The sequence below is a fragment of the Vulpes vulpes genome, chromosome 5 (assembly GCF_048418805.1).
Source record: "Vulpes vulpes isolate BD-2025 chromosome 5, VulVul3, whole genome shotgun sequence".
Classification (NCBI taxonomy): Eukaryota; Metazoa; Chordata; class Mammalia; order Carnivora; family Canidae; genus Vulpes; species Vulpes vulpes.
The window spans coordinates 91,441,312-91,464,610 of NC_132784.1; the positions used below are offsets into that span (position 1 = coordinate 91,441,312).

Here is a 23,299-nt window from a genome sequence, read left to right on the forward strand (position 1 = left end):
CAGGGAGACTCCAAGGGGTGACCTGATCAGATCTGTGCCTTAGCAGGAGCCAGGGAGAACAGAGCGTGGGGCATAGAGGGGAGACCCAGAGGGCAACTCCAGTGGTGGCAGGAAAGGAGTAGCGGGCACCGAAGTCATTAAGGAAACAGACCTGACAGATCTTGGGGAACCCGTAGGCAGGGTCAGGAAGATAGAAACTGAGATGAGCTCTCTATTTTAGGAATGAGAACCTGAGTCCTGGATCGGCGGTTCTCAACAATTTCACATGTGAGGATTTCTTTTCCACATTAGGAAAAAAAAATTTTGGAGGATTGTTAAACCTGCATGAGTTGAAAACACCGGACACCCAGCTACATGGATCTAGAGATGATCTGAAAGGGTTTGCATTTTATTCATCACAACAGCACAGAGGTACACAAACATGAGCATTGGAGGCAGAACAACCTGGGTTCAAATCCTACCTCCACCATTACCAGACATATGACCTTGGGCCCTACAGCCGTCTATGCCTCAGTGTCCCACCGGTAAAATGGGCATTATAGCAGCACCTGCCTCATGGAGTTGAATAAGGACCAGAGTTGTACACATAGAAGAATGCCTGGCATCTGTATGTCCCAATAAGCTTTAGCCATTACTGTCACTATTGTTCAGTTTAAGGATGATGCTAGGTGGACATGTGGATGTGAGGACCCCCAAGGTCATATGTGGTGGCTGCCTTGCTCCTGCCCTCCTAGACTTTGCAACATGGGACATAACTGACCACACACGTCGGCAGACTAGTCATTGTCACGTGGCTGCAGCGTGTGTTCTATGTGAGGCGGTGTCACTACTCAACACTCTATGGCATTGGAGCAGGGTGGCCCCGGTGGCTTATCAGATTATCCCTGGGACCTGAAGTTAGATCCAGGTGTTGTGACTGGTGAAAAGTGATTTTTACAACATAAAAGTAAGTGAGGCCAGAGTTCCAGGATGGTATGATGGCAGGGCAACAGAGGCATTCCGCCCACCTTGGAAGGCAGAATGCCATCCTTACTCATTTGAGTCTGGCTTCTCCAGCACCTGAGGAGTTCCAGAAGCAATGCTGACTGGACATTCCCAGGTCGGTGTGACTGGGTTACACCAGCTGACAGTGCAGCGGGACTGCTCGGCTGGCCCATGAGTTGACAACTCATGGACAGGATCTTGGATGATGAGTAGAAAGGGATTTCAGGGTCCTCCTGTCCCAGTGTATTCACCACTTGGCCAATAGATATTCCATTTCTTCTTTCCCTGTCTTTTCCTCTCCTTCTCATTGAAACAAGTGGACCAGCTCTGTGCTCCCTGCTTCAGGTGATGCAGAAGATGGAAGCAGCCTACAGGTGGCCTTGGCTTCGTATTCTGCAAGCCTTAGCCCTTGGGGTTTCGGAGCATAGATACGATGTCTTGGCTAGAATTAAGGGTGCACAAGGAGGCTTTCTCCATACAGAGAAGAAATGGCCCTGGTTGGGACCAGGTCGGGGGGAGAATGTGGGGCCCTGTGGAACCTGAACCACTGCCAGAGAGCCATAGGAGGAAATGACAGGTCCGCAGAAGGTTTCTGTCCTCTGTGCACGGCCTTAGAGAGAATCAGAGGGGGCACCTGGGTGGCTCAGTAGGTGGGGCATCAGCCTTTGGCTTAGATCAGGGTTCCAGAGTCCTGGGATCAAGCCCACACTGGGCTCCCTGTTCAGCAAGGAGTCTGCTTCTCCCACTCCCTTTGTCCCTCCCCCTACTCATGTGCACATGTGCTCAAGTGACCTCTCTCTCTTGCTCACTCACTCTCAAATAAATAAATGAAATCTTAAAAAAAAAAAAAAACTGTCAGAGGGCTGCTCGCTCAGGAGCCTTCCAGGAGGAGGGCGTGCCCTGCAGCATCCTAGGTGGAACTTTATCTGGGAACCATGTGCACATCTCCACCTCAACACCCTCCCACCCAGGCCCTGGCATATGATAAACTCACCCTACCATCTATCTGTACAGTCCCAGGGGCAGGGATACCAAGAAGGACGGAGAGGAAGTTTTCTGCTGTGTATGAAATGAACGCTCAGATTCAGAAGTTAAGTGAAATGGTAGAACGAAGTTAAATGATAGAATAATTGAACTACTGAGCTGATATCCTGCAGTGGATACCTGTCACACAGCTGAGAAAAGGAGGCTCAGAGAGGGCAAGCCAGAAGGTCAAGCCACCTAGATCACCTGGAAGCGGAGCCAGAACCGACCCAAGCTTGTGAGACTCCAAGCTCGGCATTGCCTACCTTAAAAATTGGGCAGGAGGACCAAATACCCGTTGAGAAGACTGGTCTGATAAATACTGGGCAGAGAGAGAGAGAAAGGGAGAGAGACTTATGGATCAATATGGAGGGATCATCAAGATATGCCACTACGTAAAAGTAAAGGTGCACAGCTGCTTGTACACATCGCTGGTATGTGCATTAAATAAATCTAGCAAGACACAAGAAACTGCTATGCTGGTTGTCTTCTGGAGGAAACTGGGTAATGGGGAGACAGACGGGAAGAAGACTGTTCCTTATACAACCTTCTGTATCTTTTGGATTTTGAATCAAGAGAATCTATTACCTATTCAGATTCAAAAATAACATTTTTTATAAGGTGAGTGACAGAGAATCTCTTTGTTCAACCCTCTTAAATGTGATGAAACAGACTCCCACTGAGCACCCAGGTTGTGCCAAACCCCCAGTGGGTGCTGTGGGTTATACATAATGAGAGGGATGCTGCCTCCAACCACCAGGAGCCCACTTACCCCAGGCAACCCCGACCCCCCAGGCTGGGTGGGGGAATAAGCAACCACAGGACTCCCACAGCCTCTCACCATTCCACACTTGCCAGGACCCCCAGTCACCCTATGCTGTGAGCCTCAGTTGGTGAGGGGTGAGGGTCCATCTCAGGGCCAGCCTCTGTATGCCTGAGGACCACGGGGCAGTCTGAGCCAAAACTCCTCTGGGCTACAAGGCTCCTTCCTGGCAGAGGTTGAGGTAGTGCCGTGGGGAGGCAGGGAGGTAGGGAGTCTGATGGACTTCCTTCTGTATTTCGATGGAAAGGATCAGACACAGTTGTGCCTTTTCTTCTTGGACTGTGAGCATTCACTGCTTGTAATGAGATGGCAGTTACCGCACGGGTCAAATAAGCACTGAGTTGTGAGACAGTTTCAACCTGGGTGGGAAGAGTGAGTGTGTCCAGGTTCCCTGTAAAGGTAGCTGTAGTCTGCCACACTGGACAGCTGCCTCCCTCTCTGTCTCTCCCAAATTTTCTGCTTCACACCTTCCCCTGACCAAGCTGCCCCAGCCCCTTCCTAGGAGCAAGCAACAGCAGTGGCAGCCAGCATGTCCCAACTTTTCACCACTTCCCCCAGTGTTGTCCTCACATCATCCTTGACTCGGAAAGAGATAAATGCCTCCCTTGGGGTGAAGCTATACCACTTGGGGTCTCTAAGACTCTAGGAGAGGAAGCTCTTTCTGGAGGAGTCCCAGGATCTGGCTATATGAAGTTAGTAAACCACAAAATGCTCTTCCAGCTGATGTTTCCAATAATCCTTGAGCTATCCTGGGTGTGTCCTGGGCAGGACACAGGTTATTGCCCTAAACCTGCTCACCAACCAGCTAGAGTAGCGGAACTGAGAGGTTAGCCCAGGGTCCTGACCCCAGATCTCAGGTTCTCTTTACACTATTGCTGAAGGAGAACTCAGAGGTCACTTAGGACAACCTCATATTTTCAAATGATGAACTGAGGCCAGGGAGGGAGAGGGACATCTGCAAGGTCACACATCATGTGAGAGGCAAAGCTAGGTCTGAAGAACCCAGCCGCCTGTCTCCCATCTAGAGGTGAACCCTTCTGTCAACAGAATGAAAAAGGCAGGTTGTTTGAGACAACCTGCCACCTTCTCCCCTATAGCATCCCTGATTTGTCCCAACTCACTTCATTTCTCAGTTGCCGCCCCTTAGACCAGTGCTTGTGACCTCAAATATCTTGGAGAACAGGCAGGTATGTAATTGAGTGAGGTTATCTAGGCCATCAGCTGAGACAAGATAACACAGAAGGATGGTGATTGTGTTCAACTGGGAAGTACTTTCTCTGCTTCAAATCCAATTTTTAAAAAATATCAATACTTTGAGGCCACTGGGTGGCTCAGTTGGTTGAATGTCAAACTCTTGTTTCAGCTCAAGTCACCATCTCAGGATGTGGGATCAAGCCTGTCACTGCCCCCCTGCACTCATGCTCTCTCCCTCTCTCGAATAAATAAATAAAATCTTTTAAAAAATCAATGCTTAAAAATATTTCAGTGGGTTTTGTGGGAATGAGGGGAACCAATAAAATAAGACGAGCCATGAGTTGGTGATTGCAGAAGCCGGGTATTGGGTATATTGGGTTATTAATACTATTCTGTGTAAATGTGTATATGTTTTAAATGTGCCATAATAAAAACGGTTTTTTGTTAATGTGCTATCAAAACACATGTTGGGTCCTCAAGCCATATTAGATCCACAGGCCTGCAATTAGCAAACTCTACTCTTGACATTCTAGAATATTCCCCTGGCCATTTGTATGCTTCATTCTGATTCTCTCTGCAGAGCCTAGGATAGAGCAAATGAGGGAGGGTGGAAAGGACGAAGAGACACATTGGCTTGGCAGGGCTTGGAGTTGGCCATCGTCAATGAGCATAGACTCTGGGATGTGGATGGAACCCCATGAAAATAGATACAAGTCACACACACACTCACCCTGCACGATCTAGTGCCTCCCCTCACTCCCTGCCCACCCTCCCTGTGCCTCATGTACCTTGCTCATCTTTCTTGAACTCTGCTTACTACCTGCTACACGAAGGCAAACAAGCAAGTTGAAGGATCCGATGGGCTCAGGCTGCAGGAGGGGACATTATCCCATCTGGATGAAAAATAAAATGTGCAAGTGACCTGGCACATGCAGGCTAATGGGAATCTAGAGTTGTGCTGGGTTCCAGCAAGACCTCCCCAGCAGGGTGTGGAAGGCATGAGTTTTAGGATGGAAAGGGGGTAGGAGAGAAGGAGCGGGTTTTATTTTTCCTTCTCCATTGCTTAGGCTGACTCTCAGGCACCATCATCTCTCTCCTAAACCCAATCATCTTCCTGGTTCATAAAGTACCCTCCCATTTATGACATCACTGAAACTTACCAACCCTGTGAGGTAGATATCATCCCATATTATAGATAAGGACATGGAGGTTCCACATGATCCACTGACTTGCCCAAGATAGCACAACTTATAAGTGGTGGAACCCAGGGATGCTGACCCTAATGTCAGCACTGATTTTTCTAAGTAATCACTTGGGGTGCCTAGGGTGACAGGAAGTTTTGCTGGGCACTACTTAATTGCAAATGTGTTGCAGCTTTTTAATTAAGGAGGATTGTTGGAGGTGTCTTCTGGGATGACATGGACAGGGGGCATTTGGATTTCCTCATGTACCTTGTGTGAGGACCATACAGCCCCCAAATCTCTCCTGAGTGCAAGATGTTTGGAGAAGTTGAAAGAAGACACTGATTTTGTCCACACGAGCTAGAGACAGAGACTTTGGATCTTATGTCAAATCTGAATTCTGTCTGCCTTTGCTGTGTGACCCTCAGGCCAGACCTTTCCCTCTCTGGTCCTCAGAGCATCCCTCCAGCAACCAAACCAAAGCCATCTCCCTGCCAGCTCACTGCACAGCAAGACTCCACTCCCTTGTCACCCTCCTAGAGAAGGTGAGGAAGGGCAGGATGGTCACTGCTCAGAGGAAACATCCCACACCCGTCACTGGTTTAGGAATGTAACACCAGGGAAGTGATGGGCATCAGAAGCCTGGCGACTGTGAGGAGGAGGAATGAAACAGGCTGGGGCTGGACCCAGCTTTGCAGCTCTGGCCTGTACAAAAGCTGCTTTTCACGCCTTTTTCCTCTGTTAATTTGACTTGTTTTCCAAACATAGGTCAAACAATCTCCCCCCAGAAACAGAAGCAGCAGAAGGAAATGTTATTAAAAAACGAGTCCGTTAGTGGGCATGGTGTGTGGACGAAGTCTCTGGGAGTTTTTGGCTGCCAAATAAAGACTTTATTGTTGTCATTCCTCCGTTCCCAAGCTCCCTCTCTCCCTCTCTCTCCCCCTCCTCCCTCCTCCCTCCCTCCCTTCTTCCCTCCTCCTTCCCCTCCCTCCCTACAATCTGCCTGTCCCTCCCCCTAACCTAACCTCCCCACCCTACTAGGATCTGGGAGAAGAAAAGCCAGGCAAATACAAGCACGCAGGCACCACTGGGAGGTTAGAACTTCTAGCCGGCTCTCTGCTGCCACAGCCCCACCAAAGGGTGGGGGAGGAAGAGGGGGAGCCTTGCCCGGGACTAAACCCACAGCTGAGAGGAGAGGCAGGTGTGTGCAGGTAAGCCCAGGGGGAGATGGGGGAGACCCCTTCCCCAGAAGGCTTCCTCCTACTCTGTCCAATCAACCTTATTGATCTGGTCTCCATCTCCTTCCTTCCTTCCTTCCTTCCTTCCTTCCTTCCTTCCTTCCTTCCTTCCTCCCAGCCTTTCTCCTTTCAAGTGAGCCCCAATGAGCTCTTCCACATTTCTCCTGCACCCTCCTCCTCTACCTTCTCTCTCTCATTCTATGCCCATGTATTTGCTTGATGCAAAAATTAAACTTTCTTGGTTCAGATGTTTGCTGTGGCACAGGAAGTTATACTGCGCACAGTATTCTACACAGCAGGTGTTTCTATGGAAACCTGACTCTAGAATCCATTTCTTTGCACCCTTCACGTATTGTCACACACCGCCACAAGGGCACCCACACGTCACAGAGGGGCTGCATTTTCGCAAGACATGCACACACACACACACACACACACACACACACACACACGATATGAGGATGTCCTGTCTGTTTACCTCCACTCTCTGACTGCATACGACAAGCAGAGCTAGAGCACACAGAGACTGGCTGCCAGCAGACAGACAGACAGACACACACACACACACACACACACACGATCCATCTTGTCTCTCACACTTTCACATGCTTCCCCAGCTGGAAGAGCAAAAAGAAAGTGAGTCTCCCCACTGAGATGGGAGAGCCAAAAGAAAACCATGTGTCCTGATTTGAGGCTGAGAGGGAGGAGATGAACCCAGCAAGCGCTGGAAGGGTTTTTTCATTCTTTAGAACTTAATTGGGTAGGAGGGAGAAAAAAAGCGCCTTTCTAACCTGCACAGTATCTTCCCATTAGCTCTGAATGTCCCTCCCTGGTCCAAACCACTTGGCTTTTGGGAAGAAAGGGAAAAAAGCATCCTAGCTTCCAAGACTTGGAGGTCCTGATTCCCGGCACTGGGGGCAGCTCATTTATTTTTTTCTACAGGCAGCCAGAAAACTTCTCTTTTTAAACCAATTTCAAAATCATCCCAGGTTGATAAGGTGTCCTTGTGGCAAAAAGATAGTAATTCCTTAGTCAGGGAGGGGGAAGCCAAAGTGGATTTCCAAGTAGCCCCATCATCTCCCCAGCTTCTTAAATTCTGCAACAACAGAGGGAGTGCTGTGCCAGGGCAGGTAGGGGTGGGCAGCTCTGGGTCGCCAAATGTGGTTGATCTTCAAAATCACCTGGGAGCAAGGTGGGGGATAAGGGAACTTACTAAAAATATAGATTTCTGGACCCCTCACTTTGCTCCTTCCAGATGGAGCCCAGTAATCTATTGTTTAATGCTTGAGGGGCTCCTGATGGTCAGCCAAGGTTTGAGCACCTGAATCAGGGGCTTGAGAGACACCCATGTGGGGACTGAAGAACCCAGGACTCAAGGCAGTATGAGCTAGGCAGAAGGACTGTATGGTTTCCCGGACAAGAATTGTCTGGTGGGGGAATTCCAGAGTGTCCTTGGAGTAGGAACAAGCCACCTGAAGGAATAGAGAAGATGTCCAGTGGGCCCTCCTCTACCTTTTCCCCACAAGCACCAGCAACTGCATCATCAGGCATATCCCAGAAAATTCCCCCAAGATAGCTCCAAAGAGCTTCTGTTTCCTCTCACTTGCCAATCTGCCTACACTGGGCACTGGACTGGGCTCTTCCCCATTCCCTCTATATCCCCTCTCCCCCTGCCTGATAGCTGTCTGTCCTGAGGTGCACAGAGAGAGGTCGGACTAAACACCAAGCTCTGTGCTCCCCCTTCACCTCCCTGGTGGGCAGCCTCGTTTATTGGGCCTGCGAGGGAAGCATGTCAAGACTAGAAGGGGGCAGAAAAGCCAGGTGCAAAAGGTTGGGAAGGGAAGTCATGGATCACAGGGGTCTCCAGAGCCAGCTGAGGAAGTGAGCAAGCATCCCCTTACCTGCTACAGAAAGGCTTCAGGTGGTGTTAGTGAATTGGAAAGACAAAGTGAGCCTTGTCCCAGGTAGCTGGAGGCTCCTATGGTCTCTCCAACTAGTTGGTTCTAAGACCCAAGTGTGGCCTCACAGGCCCCACAGGGAGGAGGCTGCTCTGTGTGTGGAAGAGCTGGAGGAAATATGGGAGCCAGTACCCACCTACAAGAATCCCTACCTTTGAGTGGAGAGCAGGGCTGCCCTCTGGCCAAGTTAAAGGAAAAGAGACCCCATTACTTTGAAAATATGTCAACAACAGCTTAACATTCACTAAGCACTCACTTTAACCACATCTACTCATTTAGCACTCAAAACCATCTGATATGAAGGTGTTAATATGCCTGCTTTACAGATGAGGACACTAGAGCTGAGTAGAGGTAGGTTTACCCAAGCTCTCCAGCTAAGCAACTAAAGACTTGCAGGGTTGGAACCCTGATCTATGAGTACTCTAGGCATCAGACAGATTCTTCCAGACTTTCTTCAGGGATTGGAGATACTGAGGGATGGAGGCAGAATGAAGGATATGGTGAGGAGACAGGCTGTCAGAGGAGGACAGCCATCTCACCCCATTTCGTCCCTGGTTCATCAGAATGGAAAACGTGCTCTTCTGGACTAGTGGCCTCAGGCCAGAAAAACTTCATTCTGTTTACACTTTGCCTTGTGGTAGACACTGGGGAGACAGATGGTCTCTCCATAATAGTGTTATATTTATTTTTAGGATTTTTTAAATCTGTGGTTCATTTTAAAGTTGTTTATCACACTTGTTTCTGACAACAACTGAGAGAGGAATATAGGGATAGGGAAGATTTGTTATCCGTTTTACAGGTAAGGAAACTGATGCTGAAGACAGGCTGAGAAACCTCATCCCCTGTCTAGCATGTACCATAAAGCTCTCTTGCCACCACCCCTGTCAGGCTCACCCTTATACTGATTCACCCCACAGGAAAGGGAGAGCTCCATCAATAGTGTGTTGAATTCATCATGCCTCCTTATCAGCCCTTTTGTTAGCTGAAGACCACATGAGGGACCCCTTGAAAGGGAGCCTGGTGGGGGAGAGTGGCTGTCTCAACTCCTTGGCTAACAAATGACCACCTGATTCTCCTGTCTTCCAACCTCCTTCTGGGCTTTAGGAAGAGACAAAGGAAGCAGGACAGCTTTCAGAAGTCTGAGTTTAGACAGAAAGAAGGGAACAAAGAAAGAGGGTCATCCTAATGTCCATGGATGTGCCTCTGGGGCCAGGGGCAGCCCCATTCCCCACGACAGGGTCACTGGCTGAGTTAGGCTGTGAAGGCTTAGGGGTGACCAAGTAGGCAGGAAATATGACAAGAACAAGACTACCAGTGAGTACAGTTGACCTTCGGAAAAGCACAGGGCTTAGGGGTGCCAACCCTCACAACACAGTCAAAAATCTGCAATATAACTGTTGATTCCCCCAAAACCTATTAATAGGCTGCCATTGGCCAGAAGCTTAACCAATAACATCAACAGTGAATTACCACATATTTTGTATGCTCTACATATTATACACCGTATTCTTACAAGAAGGTAAGCTACAGAAAAGAAACGTGATTTTAAAAAATCATAAGGAAAAGAAAACACATTTATAGGACTGTACATATATTTATTGAAAAATATCTGCATATAAGTGGACCCATGATATTCAAACCCATGTTGTTCCAGGGTCAACTATAGAGTGAAATAATCTTTCTTCAACCCCGGGAGACACACCCAACCTTACTCCCAGCCCAACCCCAACCCCAGACTCTCTATGCCAAGTCAATTAGCCTTAAACTTGCTCATACTGACTTGACAAATCCATGCGAACTTCAGCACAGCCCTGCCCTGAGCCTCAACCTTGCATTAGTCCTGGTGTTCAAGCCTTAATGAGTGAATTCACGAACTAGGTAGGGATGAGGGCTGTCTCACTTTAAAAATCAGTCTCCCTAGAGTATCTGCTCTTTTATAAATACATAGGTGAATAAATGAAACCCCTGCCATTTGTGGAGATTTTATGCTCTACCACACGCCTTCATGTGTGTGATCTCATTTCATCTTAATAAATGAGGAGCCTTGGGACGGAGGGTGAGAGTCAGGATTTAAGCCCAGATCTCTAATACTTGGAATGGAAATTTGAACTGAGAACTCTCATAGGAAATGTTCTGAAGTAGTGAGTGAACATTGGGTTGGGTTTTGCCCTCATGAAGCAGCAGCTCTCAAGAGCCCATGCTGGGGCACGGAGCTGGGTGAGGTTTAGTGGTTGTTGCTGGTCTTCAGGAGCCTGAGGACTGCTAGTGAGCACCACCCAGCAGAAAGCTGAGAGTGGGGTGGGGAGGTATGCCTGCAAAGACATATGAAATGTAAAAATCACACACACTCATGACCCAACCTAAGGGAGTTTATGATTGGATGGAAGGCTCTGGAAGGCAGAAGCATAAGAAAATGTGACTTTGGGCTTTGTGGCAGGGGGTCGGGGGGGAGCAGTTGTGACTCCCCTTGGAGTCCAGGAACCTCCACTTGGTCACACAGATTCTGCTTTCAGGGACTTAGGGCATCGCTGAGTATTGCCAGAGCAATAGCTGTGCTGTCAGGACCTCCCCTCTGGACAGTCAGGCTCCAGCATGAAGAGGCGTTGCCCAGTGAAAAAAGCCTTAGAAATGAGCTCTATTTTCTCAAGAAAGAAGCATGGGATCTGGCGTGTGCACACACATACACACACACATACATACACACACAGCAGAGAGTGGTTGAGCCCTGGGGCTCAGATAAGGGGAGTTGAACAGATGCAGTGTTTCTCCATGGAATGAGGGTAGAGAACTTTTCTTCCGAAACCTCCTCGTGGTTCTGAGCGGACCTTGGCCAGTCTCCGAGGTTTGGAATGTAAAAGGGTCAGGAGGCCCGTGGGGGCTGGGATTGGAGGGTGGCAGGGAAGATGAGAGGAGTTCCCAAAGAGTCTGGTGCAGGAGCTGGGGATGAGGAAGACTTGTGCTCACTGTGGACAGAAGGAGCAGGAGGCTAGCCTGTGAGCCTGCCCTCCTGACTGTGAGCCCCAGGGCTGCCCAGGCCCCCAGCTACCCAGAAATACCCGGGAGCAAAGGCCAGCTGCCCCGTCAGTGAGCCACACAGAGCCACCCTTGCTGTAAGTGCTAGACACGTGTTACTTGCTTAACTAGAGGTCTAATATCTAGGCAGATGCTTTTGATGACAACGGCAAGGAAGGGAAATGGGGGAGCTCACAGCCAGTGCTGGGGAGCCTCCCTGAAGCAGGGCTTCATATCCTGAGAGATTTTATGTTTATTTCTGGCTCCCAGGTGATCAGAAAATAAAGAAATGCCCAAATAAATAGGGTCGGAAAAATTGGGGCTCTTAAAAATGTTTGCATTCAGTATACTAATGCTTTAACAACCCCTTAAAGTGTATATGTCTGTGCTATTTTCTAGAAAATTACAGGACTTATGAAATACTAATTCATAGTTTCCCAATCCTGACTGGTGTGGGGCCCGGTAACAAGATGGGAGTTTACAATGAATGTCTACTCTTTTCAGCCCTTGTGGGACTGTTGGATCCTCAGCTGGAGGTAAAGCCAAGAATCTAACTGTACAGTTCTTCTTTGTGATGAGAGGCCCAAGAAAATGGACCTGGTGGACCCCCTCAGAGAGGCCTGCCTGGGGAGAGACCCCCTTAGAGGGAGGTAGGGAAGCAACAGAGGCTGCAGGGCAATCTCTTCCTTCCTTTCCTCCCATCTTCAGAGTACTATGTGGACATGGGTTTGCTTATGTGCACGCATGTGTGTGTACATGAAAGAGAGAGCTGGCTAGGTGTCAAGGGTGTGTGTGTATGAAAGGTGCAGGGAGACCCCCTTCTACCCCTTGGAGTTGAGCTCCGCCCTCTCTCCAGTTTCTTGTCACATTCAATGCCTCTGGAGCATCAGGCCTGGGACTAAGCAGCTGGTGAGAGGCCTCTATCCTCTTCCTTTGAGCAGAGCCAGAAAGAAGCATGCAAGGGAGGAGTGTAAGTGGATGTGGGCTCAAAGGAAAGACAGTGATAGGCCTGGCACAGAGGCAGGCAGGCAGGATCCCAGGGTCCAGATGCAGCTGGGGACACACTGTGGCCTGCTCTAGGTCAGAGAATCCCAGGAAGCCTGCTTCTCTGGGCCCCAGACCACCACCTCATGAGGAAGCAGTAAGGAGGCTAGGGGAAGTGATGTGGGAACAGAGAACCTGGCTGTAGACCAGAGGGGAGAGTCATAGGACTGGCGGGCCATGTGGAGGAGATGGTGGGAGGGGAGGAAGCTGGTGGGAGCTGCCACTCTGTCTGCAGCCCTGATCCTATTGCTATTTCTCCAGCTTAATTCAACTCAATCCACATGACCCTATCTGAAGAGTCACCAGAGCCACTGGGGAGCATGACCCCAATATAGCCTTCAGTGACCTATTCCACTATGTCACAGAGGCAGGCAGGAAATTTTTCTTCATAGCCAGTCTCAACACCAACAACTGCCATGGATATGGGGGCAGTGATACCAAGTCAGAAGAAATGAAAGTGATTTCCCCACAGCTTTTGATCCCTTCCCTGTTTATTTTCACAGGAGCCTTCACATCTGGGGAGAAATTCTTGGTATGCCTCTTGCTGGCAAAGACCAGCTTTCCCTGAGCTGAGCACAGAGCTGAGGAGTAAGCAGGGGCAGGCACCAGACACAAGTGTGTCCACAGCTCTTTCCTTCCTTTCCAGGACCTCCACAAGCCCTGCTCTGGAAAGCAGGAGGCCTGGGTTTTTGTCCCAGGATTGGTGTTCAACAGCTTCCTGGCCTTGGCAAGCCATTCCATCCCTCCAGTACTCAATTTCTGTAAACAGTAGAATCTGGGCTTGATTGGTGAATTTCAAACCATTTTTAGCAATGCAGCTCTTCTTTCAAATACATGCTTTAGTCAAACCTCTGTATATGACAAATTTAAAAACACAGAGCCAAAAAAATAAATTAAAAAAAATAAAAATTAAATTAAAAAAAAGAAATAAAACAACAACAACAACAACAACAGCAACAAAACACAGAGCCACTCAGGTTGGCTCAGGGGTGAGTTGGAGGTACCCCAGGGCCACCCACTTGTTTTCCCTCCCTCAGGGGGCTCCACATATCAGGGCACAGTCTGAAAACCTTTGAATCATAGGATCTCTTAGGATCCTTCCAGATGTACCACTTAGGACTCTATCGTTCACGTATCCTAACATCCCTCTTCTAGGAACAGGGGTGATTTGTTCATGCTGCAAGTGGGGAGACCAAGCACTAGAGAGGTTAATGGTCTTCTCCAGCAAGCCCCAGAGCTCCTGATTCTCAGTCAATGTGCCTTCTGCCAGGATGTCTCACCCTCCCAGAGCTGGCTAGGCATGTAGGCTGGGGGTCCAAACCCTCAAGTCCTTGTTATTTTCTTACCTCCTGGATATGGGCAGACAAAGAAAGGCTTCAACAGGTCTCTCTCACTGGAGCTCGTCCTGGCCAACACTAGTGCCAAGACAGAGCCTTTAATTATGGAGGCCCAGAAGGTTAATGACTTCGTGTGTCTCCTCCCTGCAGGTGTGTCACCTGGATCATGAGGTCATCCCTCTGCTGGCTCCTCCCACTTCTCCTCATCTTGGCCTCAGTGGCCCAAGGCCAGCTAACAAGACGACCAAGACCCAGACCCAGACCCAGGCCCAGACCCAGGCCTACACCCAGCTTTTCTCAGCCCTATGAGCCACCGGAGCCTACAGACCTGCCCCCTCCCCTCCCACCAGGTCCTCCCTCTATCTTCCCTGACTGCCCCCGGGAATGCTACTGCCCCTCTGATTTCCCGTCTGCCCTCTACTGTGACAGCCGCAACCTCCGAAAGGTCCCTATCATCCCACCCCGCATCCATTACCTCTATCTGCAGAACAACTTCATAACTGAGCTCCCAGTGGAGTCCTTCCAAAATGCCACAGGCCTGAGGTGGATCAACCTAGATAACAACCGAATTCGCAAGATAGACCAGAAGGTACTGGAGAAACTACCCAGTCTAGTATTCCTCTACATGGAGAAGAACCAGCTGGAAGAGGTGCCCTCGGCCTTGCCCCGGAACCTGGAGCAGCTGAGGCTGAGCCAGAACCAGATCTCCAGAATCCCACCCGGCGTCTTCAGCAAGCTGGACAGCCTGCTGCTCCTGGATCTCCAACACAACAAGCTGAGTGATGGTGTCTTCAAGCCGGACACCTTCCAAGGCCTCAAGAACCTCATGCAACTCAACCTGGCTCACAACATCCTGAGAAAGATGCCACCCAAGGTGCCTGCAGCCATTCACCAGCTCTACCTGGACAGCAACAAGATTGAGACCATCCCCAATGGATACTTCAAGGGCTTCCCCAACCTTGCCTTCATTCGCCTTAACTACAACAGGCTGTCAGACAGGGGGCTCCCCAAGAACTCCTTCAACATCTCCAACCTGCTGGTGCTCCATCTGTCCCACAACAAGATCAGCAGTGTGCCTGCCATCAACAACAAGCTGGAACACCTGTATCTCAACAACAACAGCATAGAGAGTGAGTGGGGGCAGGGCAGGGCCATGGTCAGAGAAGTGGAGGCTCTTACTGTCTCAATCCTTTCTAGGAGTTTGGGCCGGGGTGGGGGGTGTAGAACAAAATAGCACCCAATTTGGCACTGGACTTCAAACCTTGACCTTGCCACTTACTATCTGTGTGACCTTGAACAGATCTTTTACCTCTCTGCCACGTTTTCTCATCTGTAAAATGAGAACAGGAACAATGCCTTCTGTCACAAAGTTGATATGAGGATTTAACAGGGTAATACGGATAAAGTGCCCAGAATACCATGCTTGAAGGATAACCGCTTTTCCTCCTCTGTCTCTTCTTGTCAGCCCCAGCTTCTCTGCCCTCCAAATCTACAGGTGGACATGGAATGTAGTCCTGGACATTCTCACGAAAGCAGAACAGTAACATGTTCTGACTATCACTACTCTGAGATGTCCTGGGCCTGTCCCTTGCCCAAGCTGGCAGCTGTGAGAGGAAGGCTGAGCCTAGGTTTTGGAGAATCTCTAAAAGACGTACACAGAAAGGCAGCTCAGGATAGGCAGCTGGTACAAATGCAGCAGCCAGAGAAACACGCCAGTGTACAGGCGCTTTCTGAACCTAGCTGCAAGGCTGGAATATTTAATCATATAAGATAGTACATTTAAGGCAGAATTTGCCCAAACTACATTTATAGGATCCTGAGCTTGGGGGAAAAAATTGCAGCCCAGAAGAAAGGGCTGGAAGTCCCAGTTTTGCTTTGATCAATGATGTTGGCTCTGAGCAAAGCATTAACAGAAAGCTTGAAAAACAAGAGAGAATATTATCTGGTCCTTGAAAAAAACCAGGTTCCATCCACATCAGGAATTTACAGCTCTAGGGTTGCAGGGAACCAAGGGGAAAGGGCAGCAACCCTAAGATAATATTAGGAATCCCCAGTTTCCAAACCAAAGAATGAGAAGATTGTTGAGTTTCTACAATCTTGAAACAAATGGATGGGAGAACAGGCTTATTCATTCATCTGGGATAATTACGTGAAGTAGGGGAAGGCTTTTTTTAAAGCTGGCAAAAAGCAAATTCTGGAAAAGGGGAAACTAATCTTATCCTGCAGGTAGTAAACTGATGGAAAGTATTACCCTAAAAGCTAGATAAGCTGAAAATCCAGGCAGAAAGAATACCTTTACTCAGAGCACCTGGGTGACTCAGTTGGTTGGGTATCTGCCTTTGGGGTTGGATCCCTGCTCAGTGCAGAGCCTGCTTCTTCCTCACCCTCTGCCTGCCACTCCACCTGCTTGTGCTCTCTCTCTCACTGTCAAATAAATAAATTAAATCCTAAGAATCACGTTACTCAGTGGCCAGCAGGTCTCTATCAGTGTGTGGAAGGGCAGGCTGCTAGGGTACATCCAGCTTTTTAAGGCTGAAGTCAGAAAAATCCCCCCCCCGTGTATATCCCCTGCGCCCCACCTGTCTCCTGTGTCACTGATGGACAGAGTGGGCAGAGCTGGCCCTAGATCAGCTAACCATGTTCTCAGCAATGACCTTAATGCTGCCAACTTCCCTGTCCTTTACAGCCTGCAAAATGCCTTTGCCAATATTCTCTCATCTGAAGTGAGGGACAGGTACCCCTCCCACCATTTCACAGATTTGGGAACTGAATGTCAAGGTAGTAAGGTGACAGTCCAAAAAGTCACAGTGGTCATAAGAACAAAATCCACGTAAGTCAGGGCTCTTTCTGCTACTCCAGTGATGGACAGAGAGGAAGAAGAAGACCAAGAAGGAGAAGAACATCACTAGCAATGCTGATCCCCCAACGCTGATGAAAGAGGCAAGGTTGAGGGGGTGAATGAATAAGAAATTCATTCAGAAGATGACATCATTTCATGTGACATCATCTCACCAGAGGTGAAGGAGAAAGTGGAATCTCGCTTTCCATTTGAAAGTCTACCACAAATTGGCTCCTGCTGACCTGTCCGGCTTCTCTCTCCAGTACAGCTCACTGTGCTGTTTACTACTCCTGGGTTCTGCCATGAGCTCTGCTGCCCCTACAACTTCCTTCAAATAGGAGGTCACTCTAGCAAACACCAACCCCCACGTCTCCACCCTGCTGTGGCCCCACCTATCTTTGAAGGTCCAGCTCACAGTTTACTTCCTCTGTGACTCCACAGAGTGAATTTCCAATAGTAATGGTTGATTGGTTCTGACTTAATTCATTCTACAAACAAGTAAAGTAAACCTGGGGGTGGGCAGGCTTGACTCAACCTCGGTGGCACATTCCCAAGGTCAGCCAGTTCCAGAGAAGAGAACTCAAATTCTTATCATCAGTTGTCCGCCCCCTTCTCCTTCCTCATCTTTGCCTCCAGCCCCATCTGTCCCAACCCCCCACCCACCCTACCTGCTGACTTCTCCCTTCTTTCTCCACAGAAATCAATGGGACCCAGATCTGCCCCAACAACCTAGTTGCCTTCCATGACTTCTCCTCAGATCTGGAGAATGTGCCACACCTCCGCTACCTGCGGCTGGATGGGAACCACCTGAAGCCGCCCATCCCGCTGGACCTCATGATGTGCTTCCGCCTGCTGCAGTCTGTGGTTATTTAGGCCTTACTCTGCCACCCAGATCTCCTCTGACCACACTTGAATGCTGGTGGCCCGGGTGCCTGTGCCCACCATTCGTGTTCTTTATCTTCCTTTCTCATTGCCAGCTTTGCCTTTCTCATCCCATCTTCCCAAGGCAGGAACTAGCCACATACTCTGCTGCACCTGCAGCTTCTAGAGCAAGCCGTCTAAGGGCTTGATTTGGTTCAGCCAGCTCAAAGACACCCACTGCACACCCACACTTCTGGCACCAGAAGCATAGATGTGTGTCTAAAGACAACTTCTTCTCTCTCCTCCTCTCACTCCTGGGGTAAGTCGGGGCCATGGGCTGATATCTGGAACTTGGTCCTGGTCAAAACAAGGAGAAGGTGGTCAGGAGCAGCCCAGAGGTGAGGTGTTGGAAAGTCCTGCTGCAGACTCCACCATCATAGGCAGCTATGGCCCAAACGGGGCCCTTAGCCACAGATCACACCTTCTAAAACTGCTGCTCCACCGACCTGTTCACTGGCACCAGACGTTGCACTGGCTCCCTACCAGCCTGGTTTCTCCAGCAAGGAAGTGTAAGGGAGTGGCTGAAGGACGGTGGAGGGTCAGGAGGACCTGCATCTGGCAATCTCTTCACAGGGATAGCTGAGCCTCTTCTACTCAAGAGTAAGAGCAGGAAGGAGCAGTCCAGGAGAAGAACAGCTCCAGGAACTAGGGATCAGCTGATGGAGGAGGCGTTGGCAGTCAGAGCCCTGGGGATAGGCCCCTGTGGGTGCAGATAGATCTTGCAGTCCTCTTGCCAGTCTGGACAAGAGGCCCGATGCCCTGAGCAACACAGTGTCCATAGTGAGGGGTACAGAGCCACCAGCCCACCCCACCATCTGTTCTCTATCAATGTGGTGGCCCAATCCTGTCCAAAGCCCGGAAGCAGTTCCTGAGAAAGTGCTCTCAAAGGGGTGGAGCCCCCGGGGTAGAAGCCCGTTGCACCGAGCACAGCCGGGCTTCCCAGTCTAAGGCAGATGCATCAGTGACACCTGGTGGCTGGTACAGGTCACAGCTGGCTCCTGTCTTCTTGCCTGTCTTCAGGATGGTTTTACAAGGTTAAGGAGCTGGCCTAGAGTTCCAGCTTGAAGAGCCATGGGTCATGTGTGTGGTGTGTCCTCTGGGGTGTACAGGGTGCAAAGGTACTGGTGGCCTTGAGGCCGGGGGGGTGGGGGCCTGGTTCCCATCACAAGTGAGCACAAATGGGAACCTTCAGGAACCCAGGTGAGGATGTAGTTTCTTCCTGTGTGCTGTCTGACCTTGTGGTCCCTCTAACTTCTGCCCCCACATCTGGATCCCAGATCTCTCCAGCATTCACAGTCTGGTCTGTGGCTCCACTCCTTAAACCACATTCGAATTATCTACTATCCCTGCTGCCACTTGCAGTAAGTTATTCCCTATATGGACCATCCCTCCCCTTGAAGATCCACCACCCCACCCCACCTGGGCCAGGTGAGTGGCTTGCAGGCCTCCAAGCAGAGCCTGGGTCCCATAGGGCTCATTCATCTTCATTCCTCTAGGGAATGTTGCCCCTCTATAGCTCCCTAGAGTATATGTTGGGGAGTGGGGGGAGGTGGATGCTCTAGAAATAAGTAGGACACAGTGCCCACCCTCATTAGGCTGAGAAACATTCCAGAGATTTTTAAGAAATTAGGTTAAGCTAGGACCCTAACCTCAAGAAATTCCCACGGAAGTCTCTCTCCTTTCTCTTTTGCTCATTTACAGAAAACAGGGTCCATTTCCCCTTAGCGTCTTTCCCCATGCTCCCCTCTAGCTGCCGATCCTTCCCAGCTACTGCTGGTTTCTCCAAGGCTCCTGTTGGAAGTCAATATATTATTGTGGCTGTAAGCAACCTGGTGCTAAAGCCTGGATAAGCCCCCACTTCTGCACCAAACTCCCACTTTGCAATCTCTGCCCCTCGGACGAGGCCCTCAGGGGAGCACAGCTCCTGGGGTCCCTTGAGGGCAGGGGGGCGTTTCTGCTCCTGCAAAATCTAAACTGTTTTGTTTCAGCAGCAAAACAATCACCATCATCCCATTGCCCCATCTAGATGCAGTCTGCTTTCCCATTGCTCCCTGCAGCTGTAAGCCAGAGGGGATTCAGGGGAAGTTCACTTTACAGCAAACCCCCTACTCCCCTCTGCCCAGTGCTGACTTCCCTTGGATTTCAGGAAGCCCCTCCTCCATAAGCAAGTTCATTCTTTCAGTGCCATTGGCATCTACATAGACAGGTGTGTGAGTAGATGTGTAGGTTACTCTACATGTATCTGTTCTTTCTTCAAAACCATGTTAACTTTGTGAAACAACCTTTACACTCCAACACGCTTTACAGCAGAAGAAATAAAGGAACATGAAAAATATCCTGCTTGAACTTGACCGTGTGAACAAGTTGAGAGAATACCTTGAAGTTATCTTGCTACCCCTCTCCCCACCACACACACACCCCACCTCTTACCTGGCTCCAAGGAGGTGGATGGAGAAAGGCTCTGCTTCCTAAGAAACTCTTAAGAAAACAATTCCAAAGTCTTTCCTTGGCAAATTTACCCGGAATCACAACTGTCATGAAAAATTATTCCTAAAGTCAGATCAGACATCTGATAGCTACATTTGAAGCCCAGAGGCTCAGAGTCTTTCAAACCACAGATATCAGATTGTTGAGGGTCTCCGAAATGCTCAGTCTGGAGCCAGATTCAGAAAGACACAAAATAATTCTCCACCAAGTGAAACTTAGAATCTAGTGCCAGAGCCACAGCCAGAAAGACAAATTAGTGACAGAACTATAACAAGGGCGAAGAACAAAGTTCTACAGGCCATGTGGAAGGGCATGAACCAGGTGCCTGGAAGTCTGTCTTCAGACAGAAGGTTGATTCCAGAAGTGGGTTTATGATCCCCTCAGCCTACACCATTTTCTTTAGAGTGAAAACTGCCCGATGCTGCCCTACTGTTCCCACTCTGCCTCCTTAATACCTGCTTTAGTTCAACTCAGCAGGTTTTCAGTGGACATCGACTGTGTGCAAGGTTGCCAGCTAAGAATTCAAGGAGAGACAATATCCTTGTCTGTACCCTTGAGCAATTCTTAGCTTGGGAAAGGGGAAAGTCCGTGGAGTAATTCCGCATCCTGAGTGTGTAGTAACGCAGCATACAAAGAGCATGGTGGAGAGGTCCTCTACCCCCGTGGAGGGACACCAGAATGATTCCTAACATTTGAGCTGGATCTTCAGGTGAGGGAAGGAGAGGGAAAAAAAGCATATAACCAGGAGATGAAACAGCATGAGCCAAAAGGGAGTATACCCTGTAATTGTGTGTGTGTGTGTGTGTGTGTGTGTGTACACGCCTGAGGAAGAGAGAGGAATGTGTTTAGGTTACAGAGTTATGTGGCTACAAGCCCTCAGCAGGGAATATATCCCTGTCGTCCAAAAACCAGGAGGGTTCCTGAAATTTCCAAGCCTGCCCATGAAAGGGGCAGCAACAGGGTCAGCTGGCCAGACTCCTGTCCCCACAGCCTGCCACCTCCTTTCCATCAGCAGGCCTTGTGCTTCTCCTAATGAGACACAGGGATTAGAAGGGCACCTGCACCTCAGGCGCCCTTGTGCATGCTCCCAGGATGCTGAGCTGCATGCCACAATGGCATGATGGTTAGTGGGTTCCCACACAGGTCACACACCCGTGCCATGGACAGTCCCCGATCTCCATAGGAACTAGAGCATGTGACGGGCAAGCTTGTAAGTGTGAGAGTAGAAGCTGGGAGAGGGTCTGAGATGTGACTTCTGCTTCAAAGGGGCTCTTTCCTAGGGTGCAGGGGAGCCTGTGCATGCACCCTAGAGGAGACTGGCTGTGTCTGTGGCCTGCAGAGCTTGAAAAGGCATGGGGGAGGACCATTTGAAGTGCTTGTTGCTGAGAAAGTGGGGAAGAAGAGTGGGAACAGGCAGGGAGAATGAATGAACAGTCGCATTTGCTTTCCTCACAGGGAATAAATGTTGTGGGATGGGAAGGGGAGCTGAGCCCAGCCTGACTGGGGGATGGGGGAAGGCCTGCAAAGCCCAGGCTGTGGAAAGAAAGTCAGAGAAGACAGCGTGCCAAGTGTACCATCTGCTTCCTGGGCACCCTGCTGGCTCCAGGGCTATCTCTCTCTTCACCCAGCAGAGCCTCTGTTGCTGCCTCTCCCCAGATGGTGGGCTGCCAGGGGCACGGGAATGTATGTTCCTGTGGTGACCAGGTCCTTGGGTTGGGGGATGCCACCCCCTCACCAGCTGGTGCCCAGGGACGTTGCAGGCCAAGACTGCACCTCTGGCCGGGCTATGCGATCTGCCCCTTCACCTGGTGTGCCAGGGCAGAAAGGAGTCTTGCCAAAGCCATCTGTTCTGAGGGCATCTAGGCACATGATCTTGGAGCTGGGGTGAGTAGGGTCGGGGAGATAAGGGGGAAAGGGCCAGGGTCCTATGAACAAAGGACAGCTCTCTCTAGACAAATCTAGGCCCCCACACTGGCTTTGTGTGACCTTGGAACTCACTGCACCTAGCTGGACCCACATTTCCTGTCTGTTGGATAACACCCTGCTGATTGGGACTAGATGATCTTCGGGGGCTTCATAGTCAGGATTCAATGTCTGGTCAGGGGGAGGGAATAGGGAGCAAGGGGCAGGATTAAGGAACACCTCTGGCAAACACACAGACCCTTCCACTCCTGCCTTCACACAACAGCCTGACAAACCAAGGAAAAGACTATGTCTCCTATACAGACATCTTTGACAGGGGATGGGGGTGAAGAAGATTCTTCTCAGCCCCCTGTGGACCTCCCCAGTGGCTCCTGGTGTGCATGACCGCAGTGCACCTCAGTGGATGGAGAGCGTTTCTTGTATACTCCTTGCCATCATTTCATCATCATCATCATCATCATCATCATCATCATCATCATCATCGGAGAACTAGATGATCTTTGAGATCCACTTCATCCACGTTCACTTTCTCGTGGAAGAACTGCCCCAGCCTGCAGAGCCTCCCCCTGGTGATTCTTGTTAGGGCCCCAGGTGGTGGGTGGCAGTGTGCTCAAAGTGCCTTAAGTTGGCCTCTTGGAATTTTTGGATTCTGTCTGAAAAAAAGCTAGAAAAGTAAGCCCCATCCCTCTCAGTGCTCCATCACCTGCTGCTGCTCCCTTAGAGATAAGGAACTGTCAGCCCCTTGAAGAAACGCCTAGAGAAGAGAAGAGGAGCTGACAGAGAAAGAGAAGGAGAGAGGAGGGGGAGAGGGACGGGGTACCTATGGAGAGTAGGGGGGGGAGAGGGAGAGAGAGAATTCCTTCTCACCAGACACAAGAATAAGACGGGGACCCGCTGAGCAAAAAGGAGGGGAAACAGCTGGACACCGGGCAGAAGAGAAGTCTGATTGGCCTTGGCTGCCTCAGCCCAGCTCCCTGGCCATACCCTGGCCCACTGCGTACAACCTTTCCGCCAGAGTCCCCACTTCTCTAGAAGCTGCGAGGGGAGGCTCAGTTCCGGAACAGGAGGATGGGAGTACCTGCAGGGTAAGGTTCACAGTTTGAGGCTTTGGGCCCACCGGGATACAAATGAAGGGCTAGGGTGCTGGGCTGGCAGATGCAGCTGAGGAAGAAGGGAGGGAGTTTAGGGCTCCTGGCAGGGAACTTGGAGGGAAGGGATGGGGGAAGGCTCTGATGGAGGGCTCCTTGTTGCTGCTGCAGAGGGCTTCCCCTAGGCCAGCTAAATGAATAGAGCGGGAGAATCCTGATGCAGCTGGCTTTGGGGAGGATTCCACTA

General features: G+C 50.0%; 1 protein-coding gene across 2 annotated transcripts; it reads left to right on the top strand.

Annotated features, from left to right (window-relative positions):
* Positions 1 to 6,097: 6,097 nt before the first annotated feature.
* Positions 6,098 to 19,889, top strand: PRELP (proline and arginine rich end leucine rich repeat protein). Of its 2 annotated transcripts, none has more exons than XM_025991469.2 (3): positions 6,098 to 6,416; positions 13,945 to 14,924; positions 17,331 to 19,889. In XM_025991469.2, exons 2-3 carry the CDS (start codon positions 13,961 to 13,963, stop codon positions 17,504 to 17,506), a joined length of 1,140 nt encoding a protein of 379 aa, XP_025847254.1. In that variant the 5' UTR covers positions 6,098 to 6,416; positions 13,945 to 13,960; the 3' UTR covers positions 17,507 to 19,889. The 2 variants fall into 2 exon arrangements, with proteins under 2 accessions (XP_025847254.1, XP_025847255.1); XM_025991470.2 differs by having other exon boundaries at positions 6,200 to 6,406.
* Positions 19,890 to 23,299: the final 3,410 nt, after the last annotated feature.

Coding starts and splice junctions, on each gene's coding strand:
- PRELP (XM_025991469.2), top strand. CDS start 13,961: ATGAGGTCATCCCTCTGCTGGCTCCTCCCACTTCTCCTCATCTTGGCC. Junction 14,925..17,330: donor CAACAACAACAGCATAGAGA/GTGAGTGGGGGC, acceptor CTTTCTCCACAG/AAATCAATGGGACCCAGATC.